The following is a 9,552-nucleotide window of genomic DNA, read 5'->3' as shown; positions in this document are numbered from 1 at the left end:
GCCTCAGAAATCGCAAGTTAACAGCAGCTCAGATCAGAGACCAGATGAATGCCACACAGAGTTCTAGCAGCAGACCCATCTCTAGAACAACTGTTAAGAGAAGACTGCGCGAATCAGGCCTTCATGGTCAAATAGCTGCTAGGAAACCACTGCTAAGGAGAGGCAACAAGCAGAAGAGATTTGTTTGGGCCAAGAAACACAAGGAATGGACATTAGACCAGTGGAAATCTGTGCTTTGGTCTGATGAGTCCAAATTTGAGATCTTTGGTTCCAACCGCCGTGTCTTTGTGAGACGCAGAAAAGGTGAACGGATGGATTCCACATGCCTGGTTCCCACTGTGAAGCATGGAGGAGGAGGTGTGATGGTGTGGGGGTGTTTTGCTGGTGACACTGTTGGGGATTTATTCAAAATTGAAGGCACACTGAACCAGCATGGCTACCACAGCATCCTGCAGCGACATGCCATCCCATCCGGTTTGCGTTTAGTTGGACGATCATTTATTTTTCAACAGGACAATGACCCCAAACACACCTCCAGGCTGTGTAAGGGCTATTTGACCAAGAAGGAGAGTGATGGAGTGCTGCGGCAGATGACCTGGCCTCCACAGTCACCGGACCTGAACCCAATCCAGATGGTTTGGGGTGAGCTGGACCGCAGAGTGAAGGCAAAGGGGCCAACAAGCGCTAAACACCTCTGGGAACTCCTTCAAGACTGTTGGAAAACCATTTCAGGTGACTACCTCTTGAAGCTCATCGAGAGAATGCCAAGAGTGTGCAAAGCAGTAATCAGAGCAAAGGGTGGCTATTTTGAAGAAACTAGAATATAAAACATGTTTTCAGTTATTTCACCTTTTTTTGTTAAGTACATAACTCCACATGTGTTCATTCATAGTTTTGATGCCTTCAGTGAGAATCTACAATGTAAATAGTCATGAAAATAAAGAAAACACATTAAATGAGAAGGTGTGTCCAAACTTTTGGCCTGTACTGTATATGTATGTATGTATGTATATATATATATATATATATATATATATAAAAAAACAGAAACTGCAGAAGCGTATTTTAAGTGCAATTTAAATGAAATTATTAACATGGACATAACAATCTTTAAAATACAAAAACACCATGTGTTAAAATTACAGCACGATTTTACTAAAGGTTGACACGAATATTGAACCAATGTCCAGCCTTGAATGAACTGGTGGAGCTTTGTGTTTTACAGACCTGTACAGAGGTCCAGGAGGTTTCTGACTTTATCCAAATCAATTCCACATTCCTCTCTCTCCCCCTGCATCAGCTCCAACTCAGCTTTCATCACCAGCAGCTCAGCACATCTAAAACAAACAAACAAACAAAAGAGTAAAGACAAGAGCCATGTCCATCAAAAAAATTAAGTTTGTAATGTGACCACATATGCTATTATGTATTGTGCTGCATATTTATATTGTGCTGTGTTCTAGGCCTATTCTAAAGTAGGGATGAGCATTTTAAGTAATTTCTGTATTAAAATACTCGCTAAGAAGCAATCTGCGTAAACAATATATAGAAAAGGGTCCGAGATGAACCAAGCGAAAATGTTAGTAGGGGTTTGGGTTAGCATTCCTTTGTGCGCTGCACAGACTGTATACATTAACTATGATGAGCAAATTTTACGTTACATAACTTGCACTGCACATTCACTTTGTGTATTTTGGAGAAATACTTCCAAATATCACTCTTATGCCTGTCGCCATTCTGCCTAAAATTTTAGTGTGATTTTCAGACCACACTTGACATCTGAGTATTAATAGCTAGATGTTTAATATATAAATATATAATGTTCAATGTTATCTGTGACTGTGCAGATCCATCATTTGTGCAATATGGATCTGTGCAGATATTCACAGACAGCAGTCACATCCAAAATTGTTAACTTTCAATATAAAGCAGTTCAGCAACACAAGTACAAAGTAAGTACATCCTATTAAAGTTAATTCAGCACCTAATGATAATTTATGACAGGGCTGTTCAATTGGATTGCAGCGGACTGTTCGCTGTTGGCATATAAAATTTAGGGGTTTTTTTAACCAGCGAGAGAACTATTCTGTATATAGTGTATTTTACCAGGTTAAAGTGGCCCAGGTAAAATCTTCAGGTCCAATAAATATGTTTAAACACTATATCAAGCATTACAGCACAACAAAAAAACTCAGAAGGAACAGGCCGTGACCGGCCAGTGGGTTCAGCATCATACATTACAGAAAACAATATTCAAAGGAAAACTTGACCCACAAAGTGACACAATGACCTTAAAGTTGTGAAGAAAACGTGTTGCTTGCATGTCTCCACGGAAAATGGCGAATATATTGATTTATTGGGGTTCAGTTTTAACAACAGCAAAACTACATCAACACATCCATTTACAAACTCTCTGACAACTCGTGCAGTACAATCCAAGTCTGTAAGTTTGTGAACGGAATTTTGCTTTTGTTGTAGGTGGTCCCAAATGAATCAATAAATCAATATTTATTGTCATTTTCCAGGCAGGCATGTGCAAAAAGCAAAGTTTTCTTCACAAATTTAAGTTAACACCTCATGTCTAACTTGATTTACAAATGGTCATTTCATGGGTGGAGTGCTCCTTTAATAATGTACAGTATAAGCTATTAATATCAGGACACAAGCTATCTTTTGGACCCTGTTTCATTATTTAAATTTTAACCCACTACAATGCATATATACATACTGGCTGAGTGCTTGCAGCTTAATGCCCAGTTTGAGAGCTTCGAGACACTGGAGCCTGGCATCATTGATGGCACCACAGCTGCTCCTCACAGCCACCATCTTCACAGAGCAGTTTAACAGCTCTGAGAGCAGCTGCCACTTCAGCACCAAGTTATCTCCTGCTCATAGATAAAGGGAGAGAGGGAAAGAATCAATATGTCAGACAGCACTGAGAGAAACATCAATAAGATATTAGGAGTTTTCCATGTATTGTTAGTCCATGTGTGGGAAGAACATACCTTGGTCTATGAAGCGCATGTCTGAGCTGCTGCCGTTAGATCCATAAAGGCCCTTCCCCACTAAAGTGACCAGCAGGCTGCAGAGAAGCTTCAGACTTTCATACAAGGCAGCGTCCGGGCTATTTATACCTGAGGCACAATCGTAGGTGCTTACTTAGTTAAAGCTGCAAACCTCTGCTCTACATCCTTAAAATGCAATATTAAATCAGAAAACCATATAAACTGTAGAAAATGCTTTCACAAACCATGCTGTGTGATCTGGCTCCGCTGGGTTTGTGGCAGTGCAGCTGTGTCCAAACTCAGATAGGAGCTGCAGGTTTGGAGCATCCGAGCACGCAGCAGGTACCAGCTCTTTGACTGCCGCTGCTCGGTCACTTCTTTGACCACCTCACACAGATAAGGCACTCCACGATCCATCTGACATACGGTCAAACAGTAAAGGGGCAATTTATAAATCAAACCAAAAAACACCTATGCCAGCAAGAAAAACAATAACAATGCAGTAATATGAGAAATTCTGCATGCAGACAATGTTAGCTACCTGTCCTGTGCTGTAGCAGTACTGAGCTTTCAACAGAATAGTCAGCATAGACAGAGAAGATGGTCCATCAGCAGCGGAGGTTACAGAGGTAAGAAACTTCTCTGCCTGCTCCAACTGGGCCTTAAAAAAGCACCATAAACAAAGTGAGATACTGTATATAAAATGAGATATAGTATGTATGATACAAGATATTATTTCAAAACTGCATTACCAAAGCCAGGTCAGGGGTGCCCAGATCCAGGAGGAGGCTGGCTGATTGACAGAGGGAGCTGGCACATCCGTGGGCATCAGCAAGATGACGTGAGAGTCCAGTCGCAAGTTGGTAAGCTTCCAAAGCCTTTAGAGGCTACATAAGAGAGATATAATAAATACACAGAAGCTGTAATTACTAATCATGTGAACACTAGTTATAACAGCTTGACACCAGAATACACCATAAAACACCCCTTACACACCTAAGTCTTTCGTACAGTACAACTTCTGATGTGTATCTCTAATTCCTATAATGCTTCATGAATTGTGTGAGGGGCTAAAAACCAATTTGGTGTTGAAAAGAGAAACTAAAATCAACCAGAAGAGAGCCTACAGAATGATTTTGACAACATTCTGTGTCGTTACCTTTCCCATGAGTTTGAAGAGAGCTGCAGCCACAGTGATGGAGCTGCAGGTCTGTTTGGGGTTTCGGACAGATGGCAGGCCTCGACTCTGCAGAAGAGCGGACCACTCATCCAGTGCTCTTTCCAAAGGCTTGCACAACTCTTCAAGGAAATAAAAAATTATGTTTATTAATCTCTCAAAGAAACAGGAAGTGATGAACAATTATCTATGTTTGATTAGACCCACGATAGAACTTGGTGGAGATGCAGATTATGATATCATATCATCCACAGTGGGATGATTGAAGATATGAAAAAACAGTTCTTACTGTTCTCTGCAGCCAGACTGAAATGCAGGCCTTCATAGACCTGGATGCTGTCTTGTGTCTTCTGTTTGTCTTCGTAATCAAAGTCATTGGTTCCTATGGGATTGACTGCACAGCGGGTTTGCTCACGCAACTCTCGCCGTTTGTTGTCTCTTTCAATGGCCTGACCAAAAACACAAGCATCATTAAAATCTCAGGACACGCGGTGAGTGTATCAAACTAAAGCTGCGGTCGAGTAGTCCAAAAAAACAATTAAAAAAAAAATCCCAACATCTTTTCCTAAACACTCCGTCTTGACCTCAGTGGGAAAGCTTTTTAGGAGAATTCTTGAGGAAATGGAAATACATCTGTACTGGAAAGAGAAGCTGACTGCAATTACACAATAGGCTCTGTAATTAAGTGACAGCAGATGTTATTGACGTGGGTCAATACTTGTTAACACTGACACTTGAATTAAAACATGACAACATGCACATGATATCCTGACAGATCCAATGGAGCTCACCTCTTGAAGATTCTTCTCAAGAGTGCAGATGTAGAGCCAAAGTAAAACATGGGCCTTGTCATCCTTCAGCCTGTCAGCGTTCTCTGGAGTCTCTGGTTCTTCCTCAAGTAGCCGCAAAGCTTCATGGGTAAAATCAACTGCAGCACTGCACAGTTAAAAATGAACATAATGAATACTGAGACAGTTGGATGCTGCCTATGTTAGCCTAGCAGGGCTCCAGACTAGTAATTTAAATTGTTGGCCCCCAACTTTTCCATGCACACAATTAAGTCGCACACAAAACAGTTTAATTATCAAGGAGCACCACTAATTAGAAATGATGTCAGCAAAAGCTCCTACCAGTCTGTCTGTTCACTGAAATCCTGGTAACACACGACTTGGGCCATTTCACAGAGGTAGACAGCACGTAGATGGGTGTGGGAGCTCTCCTCATGGCAGATGTCCAGCAGATCACAGAGTGTGTTGTAACGCTCCTGGGCCGTGTCTCCTGCCACCTCCTTATAGGCACGCAGCTCTTCCTCCAAAAGGCAAAGCATTACTTGCTCATCTGGGACGTCAGGACCGAAACCATCACGCAATGTCCTGTTGCAGGATGGGACAGATGTAAGTTTCCTTTCCATTAATTACCTTCTCTGGGGTTTGACAAACAACAAAAAAGTTCTGTCATTACAATTTGTCTGTACCTGAGATGGATGTCTTCTTCTGAGTTACGGGCAGCGTCAGTCTTTGTTTTCACCCACAGAGAGACTGGTTCAGCCATATGAGTGGTGATGCTGTCGTCCAGAGCCTTCAGCCACAGGATCACCCAGTCCAGCGCTCGCTCCAGTTGTCCAGCCCGCCGAGACGTCTGCACGGCCAGCATGAAGGGTCGGCTCAACTGGAGGGTCGAAAGCCATGTTAATAATAAAGATAACTATAAAAATTAACATACATATATATTTACTAATTTTCCCCAAGATCATTTGGGTTTACTTCTATCTAAACATAACCTATTTAAAACCAGGAGGCACTCATGACATATAGTGTGTAAGACAGACAATGTGGTGCACAATCAAACAAAAACATACTTAAAGAGCTTACCCTATCAACTGACAGCGAGGCGGGGCAATTCTTGCACAGATCCCTGCAGAGGATCTCAACCAGTGTGAAGGCCTGGTCATAGAGACGCCGATTGTAAAATCCACACGCTAAGTTGCTCACAGCAATCACTGCAGGAAACACATAAAATCAACAAGATGTCATAACAATATAACACAGGTTTCCTACACATTTTCCATTTCAAAATTCCATACTTTTCCAGATTTAAATTTCCAGACCACATTTGACATCTAAGTACAAATAGCTACATGTTTAATATATAAATAAATGTTCTTTAAATCCAACCGTTAACATTTGTGTGACACTCTGAAGATGAGTGCTCTTATGTTGCCAAATACTTGCCAGAAGATTTTACCCAGATACTGTAGCTTTTCATATTGAATTTTTTTTTTATTATTGCTTCCTCCATACTTTTTAGTCTCTTTTATAAATAACAGTCGAAAATCAGCTGAAAGAAGTTAAACAATCAAATTTCACTGCATCTGTGCAGCCTTGTTTATTCACTTTGTCCATGGAAATGACAGTAAAAGCAGCCATAAAGTTTCTTTTCACATAAAAGATAGTCTGTTTAGTTACCTGATAACTACATCAATTAATAACTCATAAATGTTAAAACAAGCTTAATATTTGGTCATTTGTGATGCTATGGATATTTGCAATTTAAAGATAGCCTACTGCCACATTTTCGTTTTTTTGAATTGTATATTGTAGAAAACAGAATAGGGGCAATAGTCTGATAACACAAACATTTTTCCATACTCTCCCTACATAGCCAGACCTGGAAATTAATACAATCAGATTCAATACTTTTCTCTACTGTGTAGGAAGCAGGTAAAATAATAAATCATTAAGTATATATGGATTGCAATATCAGTAATAATTTCAGAACAACTAAATTGACCTGACAACATTAATAATGTAAGAATATAATCACCAGCTTTGACGAGAAGGCTTTCACTTGACAATTTACGCAGTTCAGTCATCATCAGTCCAGCCGTGGCTTGGCAGTACAGCAGCACTCTGTCCAGTGTGTCACTGTTCTCCAGCTGTGAACAACAAATCACAATCAGTACTTAAACTTAAATTACTATCATTACTGTTGTCATCATGAAATAGAGCATTAATGAAAGAGCTTTACCTGTGATGCGAGCATGCTCTCATAAGCAAAAGCGAAGCCTTGGTAAATGCTGAAGCAGAGGGCCTGTTGCAGTTTGCTGCCCTCAGCCTGGCATGTCGAATTCTGTAAAGAAAGCAAAGCACTGGTTAGCAATTTCAAGAAAGTAAATGTATTCTCTGAATGCGTTTTTGAGAGTAACTAAGAAACAAATCCAACAGTATTCTAAAAAGAGCTCATTTCCTGGTTAGTAAACTACCCTCACCTTCTTTTGCATCTTTAATATCCGTTCCTGGTGCTCCTCAAGGAAAGAAAACCAAGCCAGGAGCACTGGTCCGCTTAATCCCTTGTTGTGGCCACTTTCGACAGCCCACACCACCAGTCCACAACCTTCTAGGACTGCATGAGCTTCTCTGTCCCCCAGGTCAGCTGAAAGAGACCTCAAGGCCCTGGCACACTCTGTCAAAGCCTGGCCAGTCTCCCCGCCAGCCTTCATCGCAGAATGAACCTTGACTGCCCATTTGCCGAGCACCACAGCAGTACACTGACAGTCAGCACAGTCTCTGAACTTGCTCTCAATTTCATTCAAGAAGGTGGAGGCCAGATCATAGTGGCCAGCCCTACAGAGCACCTTCACTGCAACAAGCGCTATTTCAGAAAGCGTGTATAAACTTGACTTCTCAGTTGACTGCTTGGACCCGTCCCCCTCACAGCCTTGACCACCTGTCCAGCATCTGCTGAAAAGTGTGTGCATTTCCTGGAGAAGAAAAGAAGCATCATCCTTGTTTACCGCTTCACAGCTACTCTCAAATTCAGTGATGGCATCCTCTGCATATATAGGAGCTTTGGAGAATGAGGTGGTTGCATTTTCTGTGTCCATCAACAGGAGGAAACTCAGAGCTTGCATCTGGCAGTGGAGTCTATCGCAGGGGTTCAGGATTTTCCTGTCTTTGGTAGCAGATAGTCCGTTCCAGAGCACTGAGAAGCAGCTCCGCACAAGAACATAGTAGTCCTCACCCTATGGACCATACAACAGCAGTAACCTGGTTAATGCCGACACTGAAAAAGCAATCATGCAGTACAGATGTGGAGTATACAACACATGTTAATGATCTAAAAATAGGAAGTGACACATACCTGTTGGGCTGGGGTGAGCCTGCTGTAAAGCAACCCAGCTACATGACTACACAGACTATGAGCTTCGAGGGAGCTCAGCTTCTTGGCAATATGGAAAATGATCTTTTCCATGTAGAGAGGACTGCTCTGAGCAACAAGTGCTGCGGAAATATCATAGCCCTGAAGGGAAAGCTCCACCAGCTGTACCAACTGACTGACATGGTCAAAATTTGGGGATCCAGCTCCAAGTTGATGGTTACAGGCTCTGATGATCCTGTCACACAGTGTGCGACCCTGAAGGCCTGGCAGACTCTTCACATAATCCTGCAAAAGATATATTAAGGCAGGTTTAGATCCTCTTTTAAAAGTCAGATTTATGGTGAATTGTAATGTGTTTTGCATTTTTGTACACAAAAACATGCCTCAGTCTAATACAGCACATGGATCTAGGCTCATATGGAGGTATTCAATCGTGGTTTAATCTTGTCTCATAGCTACAGCTTCTTAAAGACTAACGTTAGTGGAATAACTTGTAACGTTACGAGGAAAACAAGTGATTCATCTTGACAGTTGTGATTATGTTTACCTGTAGTTCTTCAAGTAGAAGCTTCGTCTCTTTCACAGAGGCAGTCCGCTTGATGTATTCGTCCACTTTCAAACACTTCATGTCGGCAGCTGTTGAAAACACGATATTTAGGGGTAAAGTATGTTAATTTAAAACCTCCATGAAGGAGCTTAGCTAGGCTAACGTTAGCATCACACGTAACGTTTACCACAACACGCCGCTGTTAAACTAACGTTAACGTTTGCTAACTTCACCAAGAGAGTAACTTACTTCCGTTGTAGCGACACTTTCATTCACAGCGGATAAAAAGCAGACATATTGTCCATAATGAAGCAGCGGTAGGTTGCTGCTAAAGTTGTGAGTTTAAAGATTCAAATCTTCATGGAAACTACAGCTCGCCCCGCGCACTGGTTTTGAAAGGTGTTCGCTAACCAATCCGACACCACATCCGCTTTCTCCCGGAAACGCAAGGACTTGTGGGTATCGTGGTTTTATAATCTTGCTCAACCCAATGATACATAACATAAAAACCAAAAGAAGAGTAAGATTCACAAGTTTATTGAGTTGTCAAACGATTAAATACATGAATAAACAAATAAATAAAATGTTTGATTCCATGACTGACATGAGTTTGTAAAACACATTTGTAAAAAAAAAAAAAAAAAAAAAAAAAAGTGAGTGGAATA

General features: G+C 41.3%; 1 protein-coding gene across 1 annotated transcript in view; it reads right to left on the bottom strand.

Moving 5' to 3' along the window:
• espl1 (extra spindle pole bodies like 1, separase) overlaps positions 1 to 9,286 on the bottom strand; it is an 18,439-nt gene extending 9,153 nt beyond the window's left edge. Inside the window, exons 1-18 of the mRNA XM_033625548.2 lie at positions 9,137 to 9,286; positions 8,888 to 8,976; positions 8,323 to 8,625; positions 7,451 to 8,203; positions 7,210 to 7,311; positions 7,006 to 7,117; positions 6,054 to 6,181; positions 5,657 to 5,850; positions 5,313 to 5,555; positions 4,974 to 5,118; positions 4,472 to 4,631; positions 4,165 to 4,304; positions 3,758 to 3,892; positions 3,547 to 3,666; positions 3,251 to 3,422; positions 3,006 to 3,134; positions 2,729 to 2,885; positions 1,228 to 1,337 (exon numbers count right to left, since the gene is read on the bottom strand). Of these exons, the coding sequence (XP_033481439.2) occupies positions 1,228 to 1,337; positions 2,729 to 2,885; positions 3,006 to 3,134; positions 3,251 to 3,422; positions 3,547 to 3,666; positions 3,758 to 3,892; positions 4,165 to 4,304; positions 4,472 to 4,631; positions 4,974 to 5,118; positions 5,313 to 5,555; positions 5,657 to 5,850; positions 6,054 to 6,181; positions 7,006 to 7,117; positions 7,210 to 7,311; positions 7,451 to 8,203; positions 8,323 to 8,625; positions 8,888 to 8,968 (3,184 nt within the window). The 5' untranslated portion in view covers positions 8,969 to 8,976; positions 9,137 to 9,286. The remainder of the gene's footprint in view (positions 1 to 1,227; positions 1,338 to 2,728; positions 2,886 to 3,005; positions 3,135 to 3,250; positions 3,423 to 3,546; positions 3,667 to 3,757; positions 3,893 to 4,164; positions 4,305 to 4,471; positions 4,632 to 4,973; positions 5,119 to 5,312; positions 5,556 to 5,656; positions 5,851 to 6,053; positions 6,182 to 7,005; positions 7,118 to 7,209; positions 7,312 to 7,450; positions 8,204 to 8,322; positions 8,626 to 8,887; positions 8,977 to 9,136) is intronic.
• Between the last annotated feature and the right edge of the window lie 266 nt (positions 9,287 to 9,552).

This window comes from Epinephelus lanceolatus, chromosome 1 (genome assembly GCF_041903045.1).
Source record: "Epinephelus lanceolatus isolate andai-2023 chromosome 1, ASM4190304v1, whole genome shotgun sequence".
In the NCBI taxonomy this organism is placed as follows: domain Eukaryota; kingdom Metazoa; phylum Chordata; class Actinopteri; order Perciformes; family Serranidae; genus Epinephelus; species Epinephelus lanceolatus.
Note: the sequence above shows the minus strand (reverse complement) of the source record. Positions and strands in the feature narration are given on the sequence as shown.